The following is a 27,496-nucleotide window of genomic DNA, read 5'->3' as shown; positions in this document are numbered from 1 at the left end:
GGGACAAAAAAAAAAAAAAAAGCCGTTGCCGTTGCCAGCTGAAACTTGCAAACATCAACAGGGAGTTCAGATGAGTAGGACTACCATGGCGCTGCTGTGGGGTTTTTTTTTTTTTGACCTATCTATAGAGGGGAGAGGACAGGGCCCCCGCAACTCTGTGTGAGGCATAGCGTGGCTTTCCAATAAGCCAGGTGTCCCACTGAGGCTGAAAAGTCATGGCTAGGCACGTGCAACTTGCTGCTATAGTTTTCAACACTTTTCCCTTCACGTGACGATGTCTCCTTTTTATTTTTTTGCTTATTGCTTCGGTGCGTCAGCTTTTTTTTACGTGGATTTAATAACATGGAAATAAAACATGGCTGTATCGCTCATATTTAGTTTTCCTGAAAATGACAGAGAAATGGGAAACTCATAGCCATTTTGTGTTCTTATCAACCAATGCAAATTACGTTCCCAGATGATGCCTTATTGTTGTTGTTATTGTTGATTTCTGGCAAAATTAATTTTTTACATTCATGCACAAGATGTGAAATTAACACTCGCCACCTGTCAAATTCTGGTAATATTTTTATTGTGGCTGGTAAGATTTTCCACTCTGGCAGCCACTCTGGCAGGTAACCAGCCTGCATACTATACCTGATGCATGACTCGTCCACTCGTATGATGACAAGCAAACTGATTATCAGATCGCTCATTATGATTTAAAAGCGGTTGCATAACCGTTGTTAATTGGCAGTGATTTTTTTTTTTAATGTGTCAAGATACGCAAATGGCTACCTTCTCACTATTAAAAAATATAACAAATGTATCAATGCTGATTAAAATAAGCATTCTAAAACACACAGCAAAACATTCAGTGTAAAAATCAGTTGTTTGTCGGTGTAGAATGCTTAATATTCAAAACACAGTGTTCAGCTGTGAGTCAACTGCCAAAAGTGGAGCCATTGTTTTTTTTTTATCTGGAACTTTTGTACAAAGCCCAGAAGTACACTTTATATGCTATCACATTATGCTAGTTTCTAATACAAAATGAGGTCCTGGGGACATCCAAAAACAATAAACAGAATTAAGGAGAAAGCAATCCTGATAATGAAACCACTGGCAGCACAGTCCACTTCAGAGGCTAATTTGTTTTATCTACGAGTTTTGGAAAGCTTCAGTCTTTCAGCTCACCGTACCTCCGTCAGAAGTGAGCTTTGGTGAACCCAGCGCCAGTTCCAGGAATTAAAAGGCAAATCAGATGTGATGGACTTTATCTTTGGGACAAGATGAAATCACACATTCGGAGGTTTGAATGGTTGTCCTTGTAAGTCCACACACAATTTTGTGTACTTGACTTTTTTTTCAAATTAGCATGATGGCTTCTTGGCTTAATTAATCCAAATCTAATGAGAAAGTAAGATATTTTGAGCCAGGTTCTAACTGAGACATTCCACACCACATTGGTAGTTCAAATAGTGCACATGCTGTAAACAAGTGTAATATATCACTGTAAATATGTATTACCATATGACTAGAAACATAAGAGACAAGATCGGATTTTGTATGTCAGCTTTTAATACTATCAAATAATGAACTGGGTAAACAAACTTGTGTGATTATTCTCATTTTTCTTTTGTTTTCTTGTTTATATAAAATTCACAGCTTTAGTGATTTACGACAAAATCTGGAATATAAACTCTAATTCAAATAACATTGGGGAAAAAGGGAGACATAGATAATACAGTAACAGGTATTTATGAATGAGTTGTACAGTATGTATAAGCAGTATATTGAGGTAATCTCTGAGAGACGTTGTGAGTGTTGTGGTGAAGTTATGGCACATGATGGGTACAGTACATTGGGTGCAGACCTGGGTCAAATACGTATTTGTTTTGGATTCAAATACTTTTCTACGCTTTACTGATCTTGGCTGGTGTTTTGGAATGAATGAAATGCTCTCAAAAAGTGCATACCCTGCCTTCTGGTCATATTGGCAGCCTCAATTACACCAGGCAAGACCAAGAGAGCACAGAAAAGTATTTGAATCTAAAACAAATACGTATTTGACCCAGGTCTGATTGGGTGAGAAGTGCATGTAACATTTCTTGATTGGTCTTGCATATTTAGAGAAGCAGTCAAGCCATGGGTGACCACATTAGACATTAGTCAAATAATTGGTTTGATGACCTACTGTATGCAATACCTCAATAGTGGCACAGTCTTGGTGCTGATTACGTTCAGGGTATGCCCCACCAAAGTGTAACTTGGCATATTGCCGGTCTATGACTCAAGAAGGCTGTGACTTAATTATGTCAGACAGTTTAATTATAGCAGCCACGTTGGACACTGGTTTTTTAAAGGACTTCAGACAGATGACCACTGGTGTGGTTACTGTACATGTATGGCCTGAGCTCACTGATAGAAAATGGAGGAGGCCAGGGTTGCAATTGCACTCTCCCTGGTCGTGAATAATGAACTATGAATACTTGAGCTGGCTTCCGTTTTACCTAATCTGCCAAAGTGAAAAATATACATTTTGGTGTAATTTGATGATCCCTTCAGAAAATACAAAACACAAAACATTTAACAACATATAGCATGTAGCAAAAAAAAAAAAATTCAAATGAAAAAAATATAAAAAACCACAATGTAGGTCAGTTACAGTGCGCTTAGCTGGAGTTTATACTCAGGTTTGAACCCTTAGACTGCAGAACTACATTACAATTGGAACAACTAATCCTTATTTCACCAATTCAGATAGCTGTTCCAGTTGATATATTGTTCTGTGGTGTAGTGGTTTAAAGATTTAAACTTCAGCTAAGCATGCTACAATTGACCCAATGGGTTTACTATGTAAGTGGTCCTACAACTCATAGAACTCTCTCCATTGAACTACTTATCTATTTTATTAATGTCATTGTTATTGTTGTTGTTGTTGTTAATGTTGTTGTTGTTGTTGTTGTTGTTGTTGATAATGCTCTGTTTCCTTAATGCTCGTGGAATGACCTTTTTCTTCACAAAAAGTCTTTGTAGGAACTTGTCACTGAGAGACAGTGGAAAGTAATTGTAGATAAAGTACATGAGGCCCACCCCTGGCCCGGAATAATAGCGCACTTTGGGCTGAAGGGACAGCAGCGCATCTGTGATGGTGTTGACCACAGGACTCAGGTCCTCGGGGGCCGTCTTGGAGTGACCCTGGAACAGCTCCTTGGTCTCCAGCAGGTACTCCTCTCCGTACTCTTCCAACAGCTCCGGCGACAAATTCTGGATGAAGTTCTTGTACTGCTTTTCCCAGTACTCAAAATTGCTGGATTGGCCTATTGATACAGAGACAGAGAGAGAGAGATGACAGATGTTTAAACAAAATATCATTGGACTATGGCACACATATGATGGGACTGACTTTAAGGAATGACGAATCAAAACCATAGAGGAAAAACTCGAATGATCCTGGCCCTGTCCCTCCCTTTAAGTGGTGGAGAAGATCATGGACAATTGCTGTTCAATACAAGGCATTTTTGCATGCTCAGCCCCTCATCAAACAATCATTTGGATTTTGTAGACCTCTGCTGAACTATTTCGTTTTTTTACTTGCGGCATTACTTAGCCAGTGCAAGCATAACTTGACTTAGGCTTTGCAAATCTAAGGACACAGTCTCAGCAGGTATTGTTTATATATATATATATATATATATATATTTCAGAACTTATTCACTGCGCATGAAAGTTGGTCAGGCTTATTTTCAATAGAGCAAACTACAGTATATCTGTTTAGTCATGCATTACATTGTAACAGTGTCTACCATAAAATATCAAGATGTCATGAGTGTTCATACAGTCGCTCCTGTTTTTTTTTTTGTTTGTTTGTTTTTTTTTTTTTGCATGTACAGGAAAACAGTAAGAAGGTGACAGGAAGTAGAACCACAGGACGTGTGGCTGTTTTAACCTTCCCAAAATAAAGACAGCTTCCCAGACACGCCATCAGGAATGTTCTCACGACCTTGAGGTAACGATGTGCTACGCGTCCTGCCCTCGGCTGCTGGAAATGTTGTGACTTCAAACATTTTTTTTCCTGCTTCTGAACCTTCTGTAGTTTTGGAAGTGTGGAAGAGTGGGAGAAGGACGAGCAATAATTTAGAATTGTCACTATGCAGTTGTCATTATGTATGCTAATAGACTAAGGGGTGTTTGATGACCAGGAGTACAGCAGTACAAAGTACCACCATATCAGTTAAGGGAAAACTGGGAAAGCAATGAAATCCATTTGATTCCATTGAACTGAAATAAAAGCATTATAAAGAAAGTGGGAAATTTTATGAGAACCAGAGCAGTGGAAATTGAAAATCTTATGCATAATAAAAAATGAAAATGAAGCGTTTTTATGTGAGGTTAGCTTAAATTTACACAGTTTGACAATTTAGCTGCTGTGAACATTCCCCGCAACATTTCATTACTTTAGAGTTCAGTGATATATTTCTTGAGTCCTCTTTTTGACTCCCTTTGATCCGCAGCCCTGTGCTGCTTGTCAGAGTTTGTTTGGGTTACGCAGGCGCTGCTCGTTTGGCTGCGCTGCATCTCCGAACGTCGGTAATTTTTCTGACTGCGCCGCAGCGCTCTGCTGAGAACGTGTTAGTGGGAGCGCAGCTGCAGAATGTCAAGTTTCATGACCCCTTCTTTCCATTATAGAAGCAAAGCGTTTAAAATAACTGTGGGCCGGGCTCTCTAGTCAAAACACACAATCTAAATAGGGCGCTGCGGAGCATCCAGGAAAGCACTGCGCTGTAGCAGAGAAGCGCTGATCGGACTGTGCTCACCTGTCTTGAAGGCCGAGGGGAAGATGGTGGACACCTTTACCCCCCAGGGCTCCAGTTCGTGGCGCAGGGTGCTGATGAGCATCCCCAGAGCTGCTTTCGAGGCCCCATAAGCGGCCAGGCAAGGAAATGGCTGCTCCCCTACAGACACACACACACACAAAAAAAAAATAACACTCACGTCACATGACACGCGACCATTTAATTAAAACGTCACAAGCACTGTTCTGTGGATTGTTCTGTGCTCAGAAAGTTTCCTGGAAAGTAACCTTAATTGAGAGACGTCTTTGAGGGAGAGTTTCAGTGGCTTAAAGTCTGAGAGCAGGCTGTCTGCAAAATGGGTGTAACTTTGTTTGCTGTGTTGTCTCCATGTCTACATTTCTGTCTTTGTGGTGTGGCTGTGGTCAGAGTATGTTTAAGGACATCGCCCCACAAGAGGAAAAATCTCTCAGATACTACTTTACTTAATAAAATTGTTAGAACTTGTTTGGGTGTGACTGCTATGTATAACAAACGTAAAACAATGTACCATTTGTAGACAGAAGCAAATTATTATGTTTTGTACCTGATCTATCATCTTCTCACACAGCAAGGATGTATTTTTCATTTTGACCACCAAATTTTTAAGAGATTCATAATAATATGCATCTCACACACATGATGACTGTAATTATGGTTATTGGATATCAGCCATATACACCTGGCCTTTGTCTTTCAGTTTAATGGTTCTACTATGGTTTTAGGTCTTTTGATAGTGGTAAAAAATGACAATATGCAATACAGTTTTTTACTGCTCCATAATTTTCAAAAAACCTCACTGTGGCCACATTGCATTCTTCAAAGGGACGCATTCATCTGCTCTCAGAGTTTTGCCGATGTTCTGTGCTTACGCAACGTTGGAACATAATAACAATCAACAAAACGGTACAACTATATTATTAAGGGTTTTACTGTACTTCTGCTAAGTGCTGCTAATGCTTTGGCCACTGTTAAAACAATGATCTGTTGATACAGGTAAGAAAGATACAGGGATTAGATAATTGGCCTCTTGTTATTAAGTGGGCGTGCACCGATTGAAGTCATAGAAAGTTGCACGACGTGAGTGGAAGAGACGGACAACTTGAGCCAAGTTAAGCTTCTTCTTTTGAGAACAAAAAGGCTGTAAATGAATGGTTTGCTCATGGCTGTGTTCCGGTGGAGGTTGTGTGTTCCTTCCAAGTCAACCGCAAAACATCATTTCAGGAGGGAGCCTTACAATCAGCCCACCTGGAAGTTGCCTTTAATAAGACAGCCCTTGGCTGCTCTTTGAGAGGAGCCATCTGCCATGCAGAAACACGTCGGTTCAATAACAGTTTGGGTGCTCATCAATGAGGCACTTTATTAAAGAGAACCCCCTTTATAAGAGCAGGTCGGAATAGTGCACGTAGCCCAAAAACCCCAACATCCCGATGCTGCAAGCGCCTCAGCACTTCAAAGAAGTGTTGCAACAGAAAAGCACAATAATCTCAGGACCATTCGTTTCGAATCAGGATTCTGTTCCAGCGGAAGCAGGCCCCTTTGTCTGTTGCTTTTGCTCCTGATGGGACCTGTCACTATCGTCTTGTGCCTGGCCAGGCCGTGGCAAATTGGCCCAGCCACATGAAAACAAATCAAACAAAAATTGTACAGTTGCAATGTACCTTTGAAGAAACATTGATCACGTCATATTTGTCAAAAAAAACCCAACTGGCTGTAGTATCTGTGATTACAGACTTGCAAGTACTGTTTCCCAGTAGCTGTTATTACAGAAAAATGTAAAATGTGCTTGAAAATGGAAAAAAAAAAAAATCAATTTGTGATGGTATGAGCTAAGGCTTCTGGGAATGTCCAGGTGTACTGTGTTAGGTGTTGCCCAAAGCCAGGTATTCAGCAACAAGCCCAATTTGTGAAGGGCTGGCCTTGATGCTTTCAACCTGATAATACTAAATACTAAAATAATACTAAAACACAGGAGGTAATCTGGCCATCTGCAGGAAGGTCGAGTTCAGAGACTCTCTGTATACATCAGTTGTATTAGATATAGAGGATGTATATGGAGATGGAACTTTTCAAAAGCAATACAACATCAGATTTGATATTGTGCACTGATGGATATAATCTGTGGACATTTACTTTGCTGCGTCGGCACTATACTGTAATTATGAATACGACATGTTAATTGACTGTTAGAATATGTTTAGTGTTACATCATTGTGTGACTCATTGGTGAGAAAGGGGTACTACCGTACCTGAGGGACTGGAAATGGTCACGAGTCTCCCTTGGGCTTGCCGTAGAAGGGGCAGGAATGTTTTGGTGACGTTCAGCGTCCCAAAGAAATTGACCTCCATGCAGCCTCTGTAGTTGGACAGAAGGGAGAGCTCTGCATCCCCAATGTTCACACATACCCCTGCGTTGTTCACAAGTCCCCACAGACCTGCAATAGAAAATAGAGGGAAATGTTCTGGTTAAAGCACAATGCCTACAAAAATCATGTCCACTAATGAGCTCTAAATGATATTCTACTGAAGTCCACTCCAACCAAAATGAATAGTAACTGTTTGGGGTTATATCCTGGATTCATATAAACTCTGTGTATATTTATAGCCACCTGGCACCATACCACACTTTTCTGCAGAAATGACAACTTGCTGTTGTCCTGCTGCTACCCCATTGTGACCTTAATTTTTAGGTGAAACAATAATGGCCAAACCAGGGATTCACCGGCAAGACCTGTATTTCAATCTGTCACATTTCACCGTCAAGCATTTTATTAATTGTAGTTTTTATTTCCCAATTTCTTTCTATAATTCATACAACATGTTTCTTAATTCATCCAATGTGTTACCACACAAGAGTATTGTTTATTGACATCTGGTGAGCCATAGAGATATGAGTTCTGTTTAAAAAAAAAAAAAAGGGAAAGGTCTATTTTTTTTTTCTTTCTGTGAATAATTATCTGTTCCACGCAAGGGAATACTGTACTGGGTCTTAAGGCGGAGATATCACATTGTTAGGAAAAGTACACAGAGACATTCACGTCGCGATAACGTTTTATGACGTCTTTTCGGGTTGTTTGTTTAGTGTCTTTTTTTCCTCTCCCTCCGCCGCGGATATGTTTAACTGTTGTTTTTTTATTGCAAGAATGCGGGACAGTTACATAATCTATGCTGATTTCTTAACCCCCTGCTTGGAAAGCGATTCCAGCGTACTCTGGAGGACTCCGAGGAGAACAGAGGCGGCCGAGCGGGCCGTAAATAGGAGAGCAGATTAGGAATGAAATGACGCTGCGGTCCAGGAGAGAGAGAGAGAGAGAGAGAGACAGACGAGGTGACTCGTGATTAAAGCTGTGCTTCTAGTGCTGTCCAATGTGGCCAGATTTCTAAATGGACCTCCGTCAGTGCTGGGGTAACTGGAATAGGAGGAACAGGCTGAGGCCAAGGTAACACAATATGGTGACAGTGATCTCTCTGAGATTCCTATTGTATGATGACCAACAATGCGTTCCAGCACCACATGTAACTTGGGTTTGGTGTCGATGAGTAAATCATTTAGGCAATCCACTGTTTCTCGTAGTCTTTAACTGCAAAAGCCCTTCACCTTGTTAACCACCTAATGACTGCTTAAAATTGTGTTAACACTGTCACACAATGCATTAAGGACTTGGCAGCTTAAAACGAAAAAGTTTTTCAGTTTTACAAGAAATACAGGATTATCTGTATTATTAGTTGTGCCGTATGATCATATGATTAAACAAAACACTTTGCCTCATTTTGATGCTTGTAGATGCCATGTAATCATTTAATACTATGGCAATAGAGTCATCATGAACTGGTTGCAAGATATATATTAAACCCTTGCAACATATAGAATATTGCGTCCCTGGGAAGAAGAAGATATGTAGGTTTCTTTGTTGACTACAGCAAGGAATACTGGCACAGGTAGTAAAAGAGAATCATCTCCAAGAGAGGAATGCTTCCATTATAGGCCACAAAAGCTCAGAAATGTACCTGCAGGGTATCTGAAACTTTCTATAGGATAAGAGTAGTTCAAGCTCTCAAATTTCAAAGGTAAACTGCATAAGTTTACATTTATGACATTTATTTTGTTACTTTGTTTTCTTTCATTTTGTATTCTTCCCATTAGGGAGTGAAAAGTTCTTATGCAATGATGTGCCTTTCTCCGAAATGGTATTCATATCACTGTTCTTTGCACAGTTCCCAGTACCGACAAAGGAACGACACCAACTGCAACCCATAAACCTGCCAGCCTCAGACCTCAAGCGTTTTATTTGAACAGCTAATGAATGCACATCCTGTTATTCTACCCAATAACCTAAAGCAGGTGCTGCAAAGAGTTTACATAAAGAGAAGTCCTTATTAAAGCTTGTAATATGCCATTAAAATCTGTGTAAACTACAAGACAGTACTCAGTAGAGTGCATACCTCTAATATACGACTGTCAAGATCTGCCAGTTCCACGCGTCAGATATTCACCAAATTTAATTACATTACATTACAGGCATTTAGCAGACACTTTTATCCAGAGCGACTTACACAACTTTTACATTTTTCATTGCATACTGAAGCAATGCAGGTTAAGTACCTTGCTGAAGGGTACAACAGCAATGTCATACCGGGAAATCGAACCTGCAACCTTTTGGTTAAAAGACTAGTTCCTCACTCAAATCTGGCATGATATATGCCTGTCGGTTTTAGCACGTTATTGCAACACCATGTGGGCAATCAACACTAGATTTGTTCAGTGGCCAGAAATGAGTTCTCCTGCAAACATCTGCAGATTCAGAAGTGACATGCCTTTTTGTGAGAAGCCACACACCCCTTTGGCCAATTGGTTTGAAAAGTTAACCACTTCTCCCTTGTCCCATGACCAAGCTTTTGACAATGTTTCATGCAAATCCATTTGTAACTTTTGGAGATAATATGCTAAAAGACAGGCAGGCAAACAGATGGAATGGGGCGAAAACATAACCCCATCAACTCTGTTGGCAGAGGTAAATAAGCAAAAACCAGTTTTTGTTCCTGTCCTATGGAGTGGTGCGTCAAATAAAGGTTTATATGTATAGAAATATTTATCAGAAATTTTGGCCACATGCATTTCCGTCGGCAGTACAACGATGTAAAAACAAAAAGATTTTAAGACTATTCCCACATCATCTTAATACTCTTTCTTAAAATGAGTTCTGCAAATACTGTACTGCATTGATTTGGTGCCCTGTGTCTTGGGCCCATTCAGCTTTCTGCCATATGAAATATGCTCACTAATGTGTGGAAATGTGTCCGATATTAGTGCATGCTTTTTTTGTTTCTGTTTAAAATGTATAATGGTTCTACGGTTCTAGAAGCATAACAGTAACCTATCAATGCATTAATAGAGAAAATAATTCAGTGAATTAATCCAGTGACATTTTTTTTTAAACTGTTGCTCTAATTCATTACATGTCCTGAAATGTTTAGTTAGGCTACACACAGGTCCAGGAAATTTCTTCGTAGAAGATTTAGTTCAGGGTAATTTGACAGCAGATGCAGTTTCTGCAACTGTGTGGAACAGATGCTGACGCTAACAAGAAAACCATGGAGCGGTGGAGGTAAGCCGTGTTCATGAACGTTCTGAGGGCACGCTTTGAAAAACGGTCCTGTTACCTTTTTTGAGTCCTGCTTTATTCCGTGTGTTAGGGTACAGCCAGCTACCGTACCGACTTCAAACAGCGGCACCTGGCACTGCTACGCGCCCGTGTTTGCAGGAAGATGTGAATAACCGACCGGTTCCTTGATTCGTAGCCAGACGGCTTCCAGCCCACTGGGCCTGACTGAGTGTGTGATGTGAGTGAGTGGTGCTGTTGGTTGGGATCCACTATCCTGTGTAGTCTTCTGCAGTTTCTTTAGTTTTCAGCTGGTGCCTTGTCCACTTGTGTGGCCCTTACTCTCATTAAAGAAATACTCCCTGTACAAATACTCCCTATGCATTCCACACACACAATTATATTTATGTATATGTATATGTATATGTATATGTATAGAGTATTTCTTTAATGAGAGTACAAGTTTACATACTGTACAGAATCAGCAACAGAAATGTTCTTCTCAATGCATTGTACACTGCATATTACTAATTACTGAAGCTAATCATGCTACATATGAAAAATAACTTAAATTTTGTTTGTGCCGTTATAACTGACCGTGAGAAAACGTCAGTGTGAATCAAACCCACAGGAGAAGGCAGCGAGGCGACAAGTTCCTCAACACCAGCTCACTCACCAGCTCACCCTTCAACAGCAGCCCAAGGTCTCACCTCTAAGGCCCAGTTTGGCCTTGGTAGCGAGGAGGGCCTGCTGGATGTCCCGGGGCTGTGTGATGTCCATCTGGAGGAGGGTGAGGCGGGAGGAGCAGGCACGCCTCAGCTCCGTGGCCCCCGGCCCGCCCAGGTCCAGCACGCTGGCAAACACCTCGAACCCCAGCGCGTCCAGGTGCCGGGCGGTGGCCTTTCCAAAGCCAGAATCGCAGCCTGCAAGACACAGCGTTCCAGGTAAATACAAAATCTAAATGCAGCCGATATTGAGCTAGCCGCATTTATTATTTTCAACGTCCCTTTGATCTGTAGATAAGAGGCAACTGCAGGTTGGGTAAGTAAGTGTTTTCGACAGTAGACTGAAGGCATAGGGAAAAAATTAATAACACATTTTCACATTCAGCAGACGGTCTTATCCAGAGCAACTCACACTGGTACATCTTTAAAAAGCTAGCCTAAAAGAGCTAAGCAGGATACGTTCAGCCGGCCTCAACAGCAATGCCTACAATTTGCACAATTTACTGCCATATTAATTGAAGCTACTCATGTTAAAGGAACTTGCTCATGGGGTACAACAGCAGTGCCCCTGCTGGAATTTCAAGCCTGCTACCCTGGAATTTCAGGCCCAGTTCCCTAACCATTAAACTATACTGTTGCCCCATCACAGGCTGCCATCACAAGAAGAGAACAGTGCATAACCCTGTGTACTTTTACCCCACAGGAGAAAGGTATGACACAGGCCCGCTCGATCTGTTCGCTCTATTTGCAGAAGCAACAAACTGCTGGGACCAGCTTCTGCAGAGCGGAATAATAAAATCGGACGCACTGGAATATTCAGAGCATTCCCACTTAATGTCCAATACATATTTGCATTGCATACAGAACCTGTGAAGATGCAGGAGGTAGATTTTGCGCATCTATAAGTGCAGCTAGTAGACATCTAAATAAAGACTAAATACAGACTACAATGCAGTTTCACAGTGCAATACAAAAAAGCAATAATTTTTTTTTTTTTAAAGAACACATTATATATCAGTTCATTTTTGTTTGGTTAAACCCTTCACCTTTTCCCCTAACAGCGTGTGCAGGCTACGCTATCCTAATCTGCAGCGCTAGTCTGCAATCTGCAGTGGTTTCTGCGCGGCCTCAGCTCAAGGTGAGGTATCCTGAGGACATGGCGCTAATTTACAAATCAGAGAGGCCTCCGCTTGTGTCCTGTTACAGGACACTCACCCAGTGCATTTTGTACTCTCTGAGTCGGGCTTCCATGCCAAGAACTCCTGTGCGATGTTCCAGGCAGGCAGAAATAACAAACAAGCACAGACGGATCCGAACGCGAGGGCGGGCGGCTCTGGAAACATTCATTAATTTGATTATAAATGGTTAACAAATAAATAAATAAAAATTACTTAAGAAATTAGGCCAAGCCATTCCATCAAAATTAATTTCAAAATATTTGCGCTGTCTAGAAAAAGGGGCGTGTGTACCTCTCCCTCGCTCTCCAACCTTTTCGACAACCGCTTACATAATGCGCAACTTGTGAATGTACAAGCCTTTTACGCCCACGCACGCACTCGCACACGCACATGCACTCGCACACGCACACGCACACACACGGCAAGAATCCTCTGGCTACTCTTTTTCTGACCCAAATCACGACTAGAATTGTCATCGTTTGAAACGTATCTCAAAACAGTTGGGACATACAGGGCACAAAAGTGACTAAATCTTTCGGGAGATGAAGGGAAAAGAAGCAAAGTAAAAGTGGGGGGGGGGGGTCTTTTGTCTCATAGCAGGTCATAGCATGTACAAATAAATGCTTTAAATCTTTGATGCGCATAAAGTTGGCCTTGAGGCCTTTTTTCAAAGTGGGTCTCTGGCTATTTCACATGTCATGCGAATCATATATCATGGAAACTGAAGCAAGTTCCATTGCATAAGATTATTATGCGGGGAGAATCATTTCAGAATCAAGTTTACCGATGTATTTCTCTAAGAATATTGAGCAAAATCACTTGCCAGCATCCTGTCAAGCTACACATCCATATTGAGCTAGTATCTCTCCGTGAACAGAACACCGAGTTCTGAGAGCACATGCTGTTAAGTCTGATTTATGGGCCAGAAGAGTGGGGAAGGGAGGAAGAAGCATTGTCTGAGACATGAGTATTTCTCCCAGGTCATCTTTAAGACACTGTAGTATCTTTTTTTTTACCTTTTGACTTCATGCAAATTGCATAAATTACCGTTAAACTGTTTTAGATGTATGATAACACGTTCAATTAATTTTTGTTAGCTTTCCAAGAGGAAACCAGAAGTTTGTTCCCATTTTTCTTTTTATTACCTTGCTATGCAGTGCATTTCCTTGATCATAAACAGGGTGTTCTAGGTTAAATATTTTCTGGACTTCAAGGTCAGCGGCAGACAGAGAACAGGCAGCAGTGCTGAATGCTGTATTAAGGGTTCAAGGGTTCTGCACAGCTTCATGCTTTCTGTAACAGAGTATGTTTCTTGGATCTAGTCGGAGTCGGAGTCCCTCTCCATGAGTAGTCACTCTCTAAATCCCCCCCCCCCCCCCACCCCGGCTGAGCCTCCTCCCAAAATGCAAGGAGGAACATGTGCACATCTATCTGACTAAGCTCACAAAGAAAGGGTTTTGGGGTCACAGAAAAGTGAGAGTGCTCACAGAATGATTCCACCGGCGTGTTTGGAAAAACATTTACCTTTGCAGTGCGTATCAAGTTCCTCGGGCAGAGTGGGATGTTATCAGAGTAAAATTTCAATGGAATTTTTTTTTTTTTTTTTTTTTTTGGTTTCTGCGTACTGTACCGCCGCCTGACTTGCACAACAACCGTTCAGAAGGTCTCCACGGATACATCACAGAGCCTGTCACGAACAAAGCGGTTCATAAATATTGAAAGGAACACAGAATCAACACGCAGCGGCCCTCGGGTCATTAAAAGTGGCACACATGATTTTCGGCGTGGAGGCAGGGGTTAAGTTCCTGGACCAAATCCCCCGGGAACCGTGGCCTTTACATGCAACGCTCCTTCTTTAATATGGAACACCCTTTAAATGACAACATCCTAGATGGCTCGAGTTTCCCTGAAAGTACAGGAGTCACCTGGATTTGTTTCATGCACAGTGACATCTGTGAATGATTGAATTTCCCCCAATGGGAGCAAATATTATGACTAATCGCTCATTTCATTGATTAAAACTGAATTATTAATATGGAAAATAACTCTAATTTGTCAGCAATTTAGAGACAGCTCCTTAATTCTACTGCTGTGACCTTAAGTGACTCCAACCATGCAGAAAGGGATTCACAAACACTTCCATGAACATGGCAGAGATGTTACTAACCCTTTTCCAACAATATTATTGTCTACAGAATATCTAATCCCTTTTCATTTGGCCTTTCTTGCCATTTATAAAATTGAAGGATACAAATGGCATCATTTTTCCATGAAGGCTGAACTGATTTCCAGTAGTCTAAACAGGACTGATGGGAGAGAGGGTGTATTTTGTCTCTGAGGCATTGTCGATGCTGACTGTGAAAACAGTATATTGCACTTTGAATGTGGAACTGTAGAACCTTGAAGGGTCTGTAATCTGAACTAGGAAAGGTTCCAAGGTGGTGAAAGAAATTTTAAATCTTCTTACAAACTTAAATCAGATTTAAGAGAGCGTGCATGAATACATTTTCATTTATTCAACAACGTCTATACCGATTCAAAAAGAACAGTAATTTATATTCAGCATCTGAACTGCCATTTATCATTCTTGTCTGTACATCAGGGTGGGTGACAGGTATATTTCGACCTGCGGATGTATTTGTAAATGTCTTAAGATCCCATGAATTTGTCTTCCTGTCCACTACACGTTTCCACATGTTCTGTAATCAATCCTGGAGCAGAACTTGCACAATTTAATTCTGCTGCATGGGAAGTGTGCCAGCATCACCACAGAAATAGACTATGGAGTACAAATATACCCCCAGCACATTTCATTCAAACAATGCAATACTTTGAGGAACGGGAACCACCTGGGACCGCTCTGTGTGTTGGGAGAGAGCAGGGAACGAGGGCCTGTCGGACAGAGATCTGCAAGCTCGTGCCAGTTTCTTCAGGTGGCAACGAATGCACGTCTCGAAAACAAAGTTATGCGATAAGTCCTCTGATCGCCAAGAAACCAAAGTTTGTTTACTCTCCCCTGTTGAGTGATTATGAAAACACGCCTTTAATATGCACTTTTTTGTTTCTTTTTTTTTTAAAAGGCAAAGCTAGTTGACGCGTTGGCATCCAGACCTGCACTCTATTCCAGTAACACGGTACGATAACGGGAAACAACTGTGTGCTACCTACTATATACGGGAATTAAAAAAAGGAAAAAAATGATAGGGGGTTTGATCTGATTCCTTCATAAATGATAGCTTTAGGAATCATTATAAGTGATGCGTTTGGACTGCCCCTCCTGAAGTTCCAGAAATACAGCCACTGCACCTGTTTTGTATCACCTGTGTCTAAACAATTGTAATTATCAGCGCTATCAGCAGAAAAAAAAAACTTGGCAGCATGTTTGTGTGTGTTTCCATTTTTAACAAATGTAATGGGACATTGGTCACATAAAGTAGAGAAGAACAGAAGTAATACGAAAAACTTTGGCAGTGAATAACTTGCCATGACAATATCCAAAACCCAAACCCGTTCACCTGTGGCCATTTTATTTGATTAACTTAAAGTATGTAACAGAATCATACAACTCAATCTATGTTAGTGTGAAAATAGGATTTGTAACGAGACCCTACAAAAATGTCCCACTGGCGTGGAAAGTTAGTGTTTCCGTACATGTTGTACTGTTCTTTAACAGACGATGGTTATGGGACACAAAGTCAGCACGTTCATGCTTAAGAGCTAGATGACGGAGAGAAAGGCCCATAATGCTTCACACTGGAGGCCATCTTATGTCTCGTTCTGAGGCACCCTCAGGGTGCATGAGAGCTGAGAAATTACTGGTCAAAAATGGAAGGTAACATGAAACAGGAAACAGTAGCCAATGGCAGCTATTTATTCTGATGCAGCAAATTTAATCTTTGTAATTTATATAGCAAACATTACATTGTGGGTTAATTTTGTGAAAGCAGCATTTTCAAATTGGTTGGGATCTGGTGGTTGGCATTACATTTTGAAGTTTTTTGGAATAGAGTTGGGCATGTGTGTACTTTGCATTTCACACTGGTAGGATAAAACAATCCTTGGCATATGTGACACAGTTACACAGAAACTGTAAGATTTTATTTGGAAATGGGGAGGTCTTCTGATTTGAATATGAGTAATTTACATAATATATTTTCTATTTGACTGCCAAACAATGGTGAGTTTTAGCCACTTAAATCCAAAATAAGGAAGTCGCACACTCTTCATGTGCTTATAATTTATTCATGATGTAATTACAAAAACTAACATTTTGGCACACAGCACCTTTGTCAGGGTCACCCTAACTGTAACCAAGGCACTCTGTGCCAATACGTTGGTTTTTAAACTACACTGTGAATAACTTATGGGAGCATGTAGAGTGTGCGACTAGATTTATGAGTTTTCTCCAGCTACTGTTCGCCTCGTTTAAAGGTTTGGGTGTGGATCTCCAGCTTCTACATTTACAAGTTTTAGGCAGTTGAAATGAGACATAATGCTAATATATTAAATAGCAATGAGTTGCTTTCATTTCAAGCAAACCATGTAGCTAGCTGCATATTAACAACCAAAGGTAGTTGAATGTTTTTCGGATGACATTCCATCTGCTTTTATATTGAAATAGTAATATCTATAAAAAAGGTAAATGTATATTCCCTTAGGGATAATACCTGTAACTATATGCTTTACCTATAGAAAGGAACATTCTATAAACACAATAGTTAAGTGACAGCTCTCCCAGACGTTGTTGCTATGACAACCTTATGATACCGTCATCCCTTCCTTTTTTTTTGTGGTTCTGTCCTCAACAGTTTATTTTGTGTCTCTCAGACGTGAAACAGTCACACATACTTAAAATTGGACCAAGCAGTAGGATCCATTTTGACCTGCCAAAGTTGCAAATGCAGGCAGTCCTGTGACTTTAACCTTCATCCTTCAAAGAATTCCAGCTATTCTATTGTCTTATTAATGGCTTTATAAGAGGTTTAAAGTTTTTTTTTTCCCCCAACTTTTTTAATTTTCCAGGTTGAGTCATAGAGTCATTTAGTACAGCTTTGCAAAAAAAGCGACTGAGAAAATCAGTCGACAAAAAGTCGGTCAGAACTTATTTCTTCCACTTTTGGGAAACCAAACCTTTTGTGCACTGTCCATATGCGGTCACATGGGGGCCTACTGTCGGGTTAAATGTGACAAACATGACAGCCGGACTGCTCAGAGCAACTCCAGCCGCCTAGCGGAAACCGCAGAATTCTTTTGCTTTGTGACGCCGTGTACCTAGGACCAGCAGTGTGTTCGCGTTAGTAGTCTGCATTTGAGCATGGCACACCTTGCTATCTTTCATCTTCTCAATGAGGAGGCGTATGTGAAAATTCGAAACATCCATTTAAGTCTCCCAGGCCAATACATGGCCTGCGGGGTGTTCGGCCTTAGTTAGACCATGTCTGAGAGCAATTTTCTCCACCTTATATTTAATCTGCTGTTGTAAGACCTTGCACGGGTTCACACTGTTTCACGCCCACCAATAGGGGTGGGTGCCAAGGGAACAGGTGAAGCCAGAGGGCTTTTTAATTATTCAACTGTACGGGGAATTTAGTCATGCATTTCACTGCCCATTACCTTTTTTTGCATTACAATGAAGCCAGCTATACGGTGTTTCCTGGGGACACAAGCAAGCAGCTCTTTTTTTGGGACAATTGTTATTTTAAAGGGAAACGGAATGAGATGTAAATTCAAACTGTGTCTATAAAATTCTGTCTCCACATCAAACCTACAACCACTGAGTGGAAATACCAGTTTCCCTGATGAAACTTCCCTGTTTTGTGTAAATTAATGTTAGTTTAGTAATTTAGTCATTTAATAATACGGTCATTTAATATGTGGTATGTACAGTATTAAGTGTTTTCTTGGAGTATGAGCCCTCTAAAAGAAGTTGTGACCCTGAAATTTTATGGATGGTTTTTATATATTACTAATACCCGTTTTTAACAGCATTTAACTGAAATATACAGAAAATAGTAAAGTAGATTATAATCTTTTCACTGGTTTTGTTCAAGCAAACACCTGTTCAAGCTAGAATTAGGCCACTAAGATAACATATAACCAAGTCAACATTACTCTTCATTGTTCTCACAGATAATGTATAATGATTTGTCAGTAAGTCTGACAAATGAAAACCATTTTTTTCTTAGTGTGGGAAGTTGCTAATGTTGCAGACACCTTAGGTCTATGGGCAACAGAGCTACAGAGGTAACAATAATTTAGCAACAACAAAGCTTAGTAGTAAACTAGATAAAAAATAGAAGTAGATACAGATGGTATGACCTCTGATAACACTTCTCTTTCTGTGTAATTTCTGAAAATGCACATTCTTATTACCATTTCAGTTGTATCTGCTGGAATGTAGTTACATGTGAATCCGTGAAGTTTTAGTCACAAATCTACAAGAAAAATTCCTCACAAACTTTGGGTCATATTCTGAGAGGTTTAAAAGATTATAATAAGCGGATTTCCTCTGAAATAACTTTTTTTCGATTTAGTCATCACAATGTGGGGTCACTATGTGTCGAATTGCACAGATAATTTTTCAGGCTTCCCCCACAGCCTTTACTGTACAGAGCAACTCACAAAGCTAGATGGAAATATACACATTTAAAATGTACACATGCATCGAGTAAAACATTTTCAGCTTGCTGATTTTCAGATTTCACATAGCATGTCCCACTTATGGCTGAATAACATTTGTGATGAAACCACAACATCTTCTGTGGATCAGGACAAAATCCCTTAAACATGAACTTTACATAATCACATATACGAGCTGATTACAACTGCATACATGAAGCAGGAGGCTAGCATTTTCAAATGCATAAGGGTATTATCTAGGTGGTCTACAGGACATGTTTAACAAGCTCATTATTTTGTTTACATACAATTAAGAGATTTGGTAAAGTCAATTATGTAATACAGCTCAAGATTAATGGGAACTGCCCATAAATTGTACAAGAATTCTATAAAACTGTGAATTGCCAATTCCATTAATTACCAACATACCATACCAAATGCTGTGACCAGATGCTATGTGTTCCTACTGATTTCCATATATCATTCATTGTTTATCTACATCAAGATCTAATGTACATGCCTTCTTGTGTGCAGACACATTTTTTGTTTTGCATTTTGATGATTTCTATAACACTTTGATGATTGCTATCTTCAAAAAAACTTCAGGTTTTCTTTCCTGAAAGTGATTCTCTTCCATCACATTATGAAATAGAATGCATATTGACTATTCCTGGCACTTGATCACAATTTCCAGTCCTGCTTCAAGAAAAATCACAACAGAATGCATTGCTAATTATTATTGCGAAGTATGGCTTTTTGGAGGGGGGAGGGGGGTGGGGGGTGAGGGGGAGGCAGAGAGACACACACAAAGTAAAACATTGTCGAGTTCAAGTTCATGCAACTCAGAACATTCCTACAGAAGGGTACACTGGTAGTTATCCTTGAACATGTCTGGGGAAATGCACCCAAACATGCACAATTTATGTCAGTCAAAATTAGTTTCAGATATGCATGGGGCATATTTGATTAAATATTTACTTGCATTTTCAGTGGAAAGTGAAAAGCTAATAACCTCTATAACTATGATATGGCTAATTAAAATTTTAAAAAATAAATAACATTACTAGCGTTGGCCAGCCATGGGAAGGATAGGGGGAAAAGGGGCAATTGGCAAATGCATTAAAGCAGAGGGAGTTATTATGTGCTAATGCTGGAAATTAAACTGTTTCACAAGCCCATAATGAGATTACAAAGGAGATCAATATAGACTTTTAGCACTCCCAGAAGGCTTTATTTGCACTTAACGGTATCAGTGATAAACATTGCAGTAAAGTACATCTATTATTGCAGTCTGACTGTGCACTGTACAATACGATACAATAGCTTTGTACAAAATATTAAATACAGTTCCATCATTATTGAAAGGGAAAAAATGCGCATAACAGCAATGCACATCACTGCAATAAATAATAATAATAATAATAATACAATAGGTATTATTTTTTGGAATAAATCTGCACAGAAATGGGCAGATTTATTGTATATGTGCCCCTTACACTGTTTTCAGGGGGAATGCCATCATGCACTCTGAGAGTGTGTATATGTGTGCTTGTATGTGTGTGTATGTGTGTGTGTGTGTGTGTGTGTTGCGTGCTCAGCATTTCAAACATTTCTAGGTCTCACGTTGTCCTGGTTGCACACGCCGTCCAGAAACCCCAAAAGATGTTTACCAGAACAGACAGGCTAAAGAGAGGAGAGTTGTGCAACAGCGTGGACGAGCCGTAAATCAGAAAGAGCCGCTCTCCTACCTGTGATGAAGACCGCCTTGCCGTCGGCGGGGAGGGTGCGCGCGGGGCCACCTCTGACCGACAGCACGCAGCACACCGCGCACAGGACGGCCAGAGCCAGGATGGCGGGGGGCCAGAGGGAGCACAGCCTCTCCACCAGCAGCGTCGCCCCCAGCCAGGCCACCAGGGTCGGGGCTGCACTCATGTGGGACGCCAGGATCTTCTTCATGGCCCCTCCAACAAACACAGACATCACACCCACGTAAATCCAAAAGGACAGCGCACAGTCTTCTTCAATGGCATTTGGAATCATAACTGCAGTTCTCTCTCTCTTTCTCTCTCTCTCTCTCTCTTTCTTTCTCTCTCCCTCTCCCTCCCTCTCTCTCTCTCTCTCTCTCTCTCACTCTTTCTTTCTTTCTTTCTCTCTCTCATACACTTTTTTTTTCTCCTTTCTCCAACTTACTGTTTCTCTGTTTCTTTGAAGGGGGTAATCTGACTCACAAACAACGGTGTGCCTCGCATTCACACACACATGCACAGAGTGTCAATCGAACAGGCTCACTGCTCACCGTGTATATATAGAGCATGTTGCTGGAGAGGGGAGGGACTACTCTAAAGGAGATCTAATCTGTGCCCAATGGCCAAAGTTTCACTGCTGCTCAAGGCATTTTTCCTCCTTCTCCTTTCTCCTGTCCTGGAGTGCATGTACTGTAGTATTTGTGCGTTTCCCCTTCATGCCTGTTTTGCCTCTCAGATACATGTGCCTAGCAGGGCAAATACATTGTTGGAAACCACAGGAGGGAAGTGCCAGATTGGCACTGAGCGACATCCATCATTGCATCAACCACCCAGTAACGTTCCAATATCAATTATCAGAATGTCCTTCAGCTAAACCAAACAATCAGTCACATTGCTGCATACCTAGGTAGCCCGGCACGTATTAATGTGATGATCTGCTGGCACTTCCGGCAAGAGCCAGCTTGCATGCTCAATTTCAGTACTTCCAGCAAGCTGTACAGCAGGGATTTGCTTTCATTGCCCAAACAAGGATCTTGCAGACAACCAATCAATGAAAATATGCAATTTAGCTTTTGATAATAAGAGCAAAACAAGTGCACGTGAAGCCATTTAATTCTATTTTAGTTTTTTGCATTTCAGTGTTTTCACTGCTTTAATTCTAGAGAAGTTTTATACTGCAATTCCTTATAAAATGTATAAGGTATGCTTGGCACTTAAATTCAATTAAATGCAGCACCCGTCCCCAAAATATAACCAAACAAATTTTTACAAGTCTTTCCCCTCCGACTTCACATGAGCTGCATGAGTAGCTTCGTGAGAAGAAAGCCAAGTGTGAAAGTACATGTGGGTGAGTTCTCTCTGTGGCCTACTTCAGCATTTTTCTACTCACTTTTCACAGGTTCGCCTTGCTTTCTCCCTTTGATGGATGGATATTCACATGTAAACGCAGATAAGGGCCTGTCTTTCCTTCATGATATACTTGAGGATACCCAGGTTGCGCGAGACGGTTATATATGCCGTCCTGTTTTATATTCTTAGAAACTTCTAAACGTTAAAATATTTGCTGTGGGCTTCAAGTATACAGGCGGGGATGACCCATTTTGAAACAGACTTCTCTGTTCTGCTTTCCCTCTGCACATATTCCATCACGGCAGGGTCCTAAAACAGGATGTTCCCTGCCCTTGCATCCAAATTAATTGAGAGGTAACGTCTGTGCTCAGTCGGTCACGAAACTTAGGCTGACATCATAACAAGCCTCTGGCCCTCGCACTAATTGCAAATTACTAACCCTGGCACGGATGGCTTTTCACTTGACAGAGGGCATTTGGGATTGTGATTAGCAGGTGATTTCACAACGTTTGATTCTGGTGGTCCGCGGAGAAGGAGAGCAGAGAGTAATGCACATGAGTCGTCCAGAGCCAACGTCCAGACCGGCGCCAACGTCCGGTTTTGACTTTGTGAGGATCACACTTTCCCTTAAAATAATAAGGACAACGATCTGACGGCTTTCGTGGACAGTAGAATTATTTTCAGCGCTTCTCCCGCCGTTTTTGATCTGTAGAGGGCGATAGCGAGGCCTCCGTGGTCTGCTTCGGTGAGGGGACCAGAGAGCAGAGCCGAGCCGTACTGAACACACACGCAGCACAGAAACCGCAGAACAGGGGCGCTCAACACAAAGGCACAAAGGACACAGAGCGCCTGTATTACCCAGGACAGGATGATCTCTTCCAGCGGCACCAAAGTCAGCCTCCCAATCTGAATACGTTTGACCCTGAAGCCGTGATGTCAAGTGCACTTTGTCCTTTTTGTGATTTACATTTTCAAGCTCATTGCAGGCCATGGGAAAACGTACTCACACGGCAACACAATCAACCAAAAACCTGTTGTTTGGAAGACAAGACAAAAAATGACATCGGCAACTAAAATTTAAAAAGCAAAGTCTTGTCAGTCTCAGTTCTGTGTGCCGATACTTCAACGATAAACAAGCCGAATAAGAACAATAACTGTGAAGAAAAGAATGTATAATTTTAAATAATAAGGACTACTGTATCATTCATTCAGACACTGCAGTCTGTATTTAGACAGTGACAGAATTTTTTTTTTGCTCTGTACTCCAGCCCATTGGATTTGAAATAAAAAATGAATATGAGGTAAAAGTTCAGACTGTTAATTTTAATGTGAGGGTACTCACTCACATCAGGCGATCCATGCAGGCGTACTGTTATTTTTACACATATATCCCGTTTTAGGGGGACCAAACTAAGCTGAAGAATCCAGATAGCCTGCTAAATAAATGTAACGTAATGGATAAAACAGGTAATGGTAGGGATTTCTGTTCCCTTGTGTGACTACAGTCATTTGATTCGGTTCACTGCAATGATTCATTTACCGATTCGTTCAGTTGTCCCTATGGTTACTCTTCCATTCACAAACAGCTCAAAGCACCCGTGTGCAGCCTGCTATCTCTCAGAGCTGATTCATTCCATGATTCGGCATGGCGGCAAAGCCTGCGCTGCCAGATGACTGATTATAACACTCCCTTTCACTCGGTTATGATCTGTTTAAGCACATTTATATGTTAAAATAAACAAAATTAGCCATTTTTATTTACGTTTGCTGATTAATTTGCTAATACCTGACATTGTTCAGACAGGTTTGTTTACTTAAATCCCCTGGAAAAATGTGAGTTTAACTTGGGTTTTTTAAATACCCTGCATCATTAACAACATTGATAATTTTTTATTAATATTATATTATGCAATTACTGTATGCAAGCATTGTATTTCTGTATCATTTTTAATAAAAAGAACATATTTGACAGTATCAGGCAAGTTGAGGCAATATAAATAACCATTAAAATGCCAGTAAATAATTATAACTATACACAATCTGTATTAAAATATGCTAGATGGATTGAAACATTAATACATATATGTGGGGGCATCCCCATATTTGCATCCAGCCCAACAGTGTGCAAACACAGTTTAGTTTTCATACATGAAAAGATAAAAGAATGTCTGCACATTGTAGTCTAAAACAAAAGTTCTGCAGTGACGCATTGAAATGACAACAAGAAGAATACAACTAAGCAACCTTTTGTTTACAAATTCTTTCAGTTCAAACATATGATTCACTCTCAAACTCAACCAGTTCTTTCAGTTCAAACATGATTCACTCTCAAACTCGACCAGCTTTCTCAGTTCTTTCAGTTTGTTCTCTGAATGACATCGCGTTCCTTCAGTTCACTTTTTCCCCAGTTCAGAACTGGATATGCTGATTGATTCATTGACTGTTGGTTGTTTATGGAAACGTATGTTTGGTGAGTTCTCGCCATTGAGATTTTAAATAAATGCAGCCTGCCCCATTCAGAGAATATTTATCATTGTAAATATTCAAAGAGAACCCTTCTGCAGACAAACGGACAAATTAAAGAAAAAGAACAAGTCCTTACATTAAGGTGTTGCAGTTCATTTAATTTACTTGAAATGTTTGTTAAAAAGTTATACTGTGGTCACATTTGAGGGTGAGGTTCATATGAAAGGCAGTGCCCCTGCTGTGGATGTATAGAAAACTGCTCCTTTCTGTTTATGACCAGAAATCATAGAGTCACATTTTAATGGTAATTCCTTACAGTCTCTGATGGAAAAAGCAAAGCAGCCTGTGAGCTTCCCAGTACAACTATTTATCTTTTTCTGAACTACTGTATCTTTGTTCCTGTTTAGCAGAACAGTGAACTTATGCACCCTTATGTCTTGGTATTGCCCATTAATGTAATTATTTTCAATTTCACTTGAAATAGCAATAATTATTATTATTATTATATAAATGTGTGAGTGTATTGGAAAATAAAATAACATAAGGGTAAAATAAGTGAATAATAATAATAAACACAAGATAGTAAACAAAATGTGAACAGAAAAGGGCCCTCATAAGCTTTGCGACAGGTGTATGAGGGCATTCCAAACAGGCAAAAATGTAACGCTTCCATTTCCAGGTTCTGCTGTTCCACAAGACCTCATTCTCAGCAAAAAAGGGACCATGTGCATTCGCAGGTGTTTGATGTTTCATTATATTTTGATGACTAAAGAAGAAGAAAAAGAAAAAACAACGTAATTGCATTTTGAGTACACTGTTTACTTTTTTCTTTCATCCATGCTGTGAAGTCAGTTGTGAGAGAAAATCTGTCCTTGATGGGAACTGATTCTGGGTCACCGACTGCCCACCCCGTACTGAAACACATTGTCCTTGGGAGCGAAAATAGGCTGCAGCCTTGATGACTTTCTTTCTGCCCAGCGTACAATACACACGCACACGCGCCTCTTTCAAATTTTTTGCAAATGTTTTCATTTCAATGTTTTTTTTTCCAGCTTTGTACATCCTCATAAACATGTACCATATCAACCAGAGCTGACCAGCGAGCCACATTAGTTGAGATCAACTCATTCCTTACCCTTGAATCTCCGTTGTGTCAGGGTCATGGATGCAGTTATGATTGAACAGCTAAACAACTGCAAACGAAGACCTGAAATAACCTCCTGGCATTAATAAAGGCCACTCGAGGATTTATTTTATTATTATTTTTTTTTTAAATCAGCAAAATAACAATCATTGCATTTTGTCCAACAGCGTTCCTGAAAAGTTCTACTTTTCCCTTGGATCTGTTCTTGTGTGGAAACAACTTGCTCAGCGTTCACCTTAAATAAAATTTCACGCACATGTCAGCGTGACATGCCAGCACCACATCCAGTTTTTTTTAAACATTCTGCAAGTGCCACATTTCCAATCTGTTCTCAGAATCATGTTCTGTGAATTTTGACAGCGACCATTTGATTGGATAACGTACATTCTCATGATGGTTACAACAATAAAATAAAACTAAACAAAATCAAATAATTAAATAGAAATAAGGGTACATAAACAATTAAATAAGGATACATAAAATCAAGAGAAGTCACATAAATAAAAGGGTTTTTAACAATAGTAAAAAAAAAAAAAGGTTTCCACCAGGTCATATCTAACTTTTGTATCTTCCGTTGATGCATCAGAGCATTAACTATTACGCAACGCACAGTAGCATTCAGCAAGAACTTCACTGAAATAACTGAAAAGGAACAGGAATCATGCATGGCACAAACTCCAGCTGCTCACTGGTAATGCATCCAGTGACTGCATCAAAGTTATATTCACAAGATTCCAGGGCTGGCAGACCATATGAGTAAGATTCACAAGATTTTAAGATGGGCAGACTACAATTAAGATTCGTAAGATTCCAGGACTGGCAGGCCATATAAGTAAGGTCTACAGTATTGAAAATTAACAACAGGGTCTCTGATTACAGGGTATCTTTACCTTCAGATTTTTGTTTCCTCTTGGCGTACTTTTACCATTCTGCATGTCATTTTGTACATTTCTTACTGAACCACGCCACCTGTTGTTAGCTTGTGTAAAAAGTTACATCAGTTGACATGCTAAACTATATGGCCTCAGTGTATTTCTATGTGCCAATTAGTAGCTTTTTATGAGATTTCAGCTGATAAAGTACGTCACATATCTTTGAAAATAGCAATTATCTTTTGATTGTACTTTTAAACGGCAATGAAAAAAATGAATTTGAAGGAATTAAGGAAGAAATAGCAACAAATAAGTGATAATTGTAGGGGGAAACTTGTGATAAAGTTTAACATAAATAATTTGGGTACACTAGTATTGACATAGGTATATAACTGTACACCATTGTTTCCTTAAAGTTCCCTCTGCTCTGTATTTGCCAAAAAAAGCGGATGTATATGAGATGAAAAGATAAGCACTGTAGCTCCCTTGCCAACTGCAAGTCTTCTAATGGCAGATTGGATTGTACATGATTAATGGACTCTATAGTTTCTCCAAGAGCAGTCTCCAACCCCCATCACGCATGGTTCAACATGCATACAGGCACTTTATATACATCCGTTGCATTCAAATGCTTTTTCATTTACTCGCTGAGATTGTGAATATTGTTGGAAATATGTGAATATCGGGGAACGCTGTGACACAAATTGATTGATTGAGCACCTTCTTACAAGGAGAATCTGCAAAGTAACTCCATAGCCAGCACATTCTGGGCAGGAAATAGTAGAAGCAGCTCAACAATAATCTTTTTTTTTTGTGTGTCTGTGTCAAAAAACCAATCAACCATGTTCTTAGGGATCTACCCTCCAGTAGGTTTTCATTTCAAAGGAAATTTGGCACACCTGACTTTCCAGATTAGCAGCTCAAGAAAGCTCGCTAGCTGTTGAATGAGTTGTGCTTTGTTTGGGTTGGAATGAAAACCTACAGGGC

General features: G+C 40.2%; 1 protein-coding gene across 6 annotated transcripts in view; it reads right to left on the bottom strand.

Moving 5' to 3' along the window:
• Positions 1–1,534: 1,534 nt before the first annotated feature.
• Positions 1,535–27,496, bottom strand: part of hsd11b2 (hydroxysteroid (11-beta) dehydrogenase 2) — a 55,029-nt gene continuing 29,067 nt past the window's right edge. For 2 of the 6 annotated variants that reach the window (XM_035395759.1, XM_035395760.1), the window contains 6 exons: positions 20,681–20,893; positions 11,122–11,334; positions 7,061–7,246; positions 4,797–4,934; positions 3,983–4,069; positions 1,535–3,299 (listed from right to left, as the gene is read on the bottom strand). In XM_035395759.1, coding sequence (XP_035251650.1) covers positions 2,875–3,299; positions 3,983–4,069; positions 4,797–4,934; positions 7,061–7,246; positions 11,122–11,334; positions 20,681–20,888 — 1,257 coding nt within the window. In that variant the 5' untranslated portion in view covers positions 20,889–20,893 and the 3' untranslated portion in view covers positions 1,535–2,874. Of the gene's footprint in view, positions 3,300–3,982; positions 4,070–4,796; positions 4,935–7,060; positions 7,247–11,121; positions 11,335–20,680; positions 21,072–21,122; positions 21,239–27,496 lie in introns of those variants that run through there. The other 4 variants (XM_035395758.1, XM_035395757.1, XM_035395756.1 and 1 more) reach the window with 4 other exon arrangements.

This window comes from Anguilla anguilla, chromosome 16 (genome assembly GCF_013347855.1).
Source record: "Anguilla anguilla isolate fAngAng1 chromosome 16, fAngAng1.pri, whole genome shotgun sequence".
Lineage (NCBI taxonomy): Eukaryota > Metazoa > Chordata > Actinopteri > Anguilliformes > Anguillidae > Anguilla > Anguilla anguilla.
Note: the sequence above shows the minus strand (reverse complement) of the source record. Positions and strands in the feature narration are given on the sequence as shown.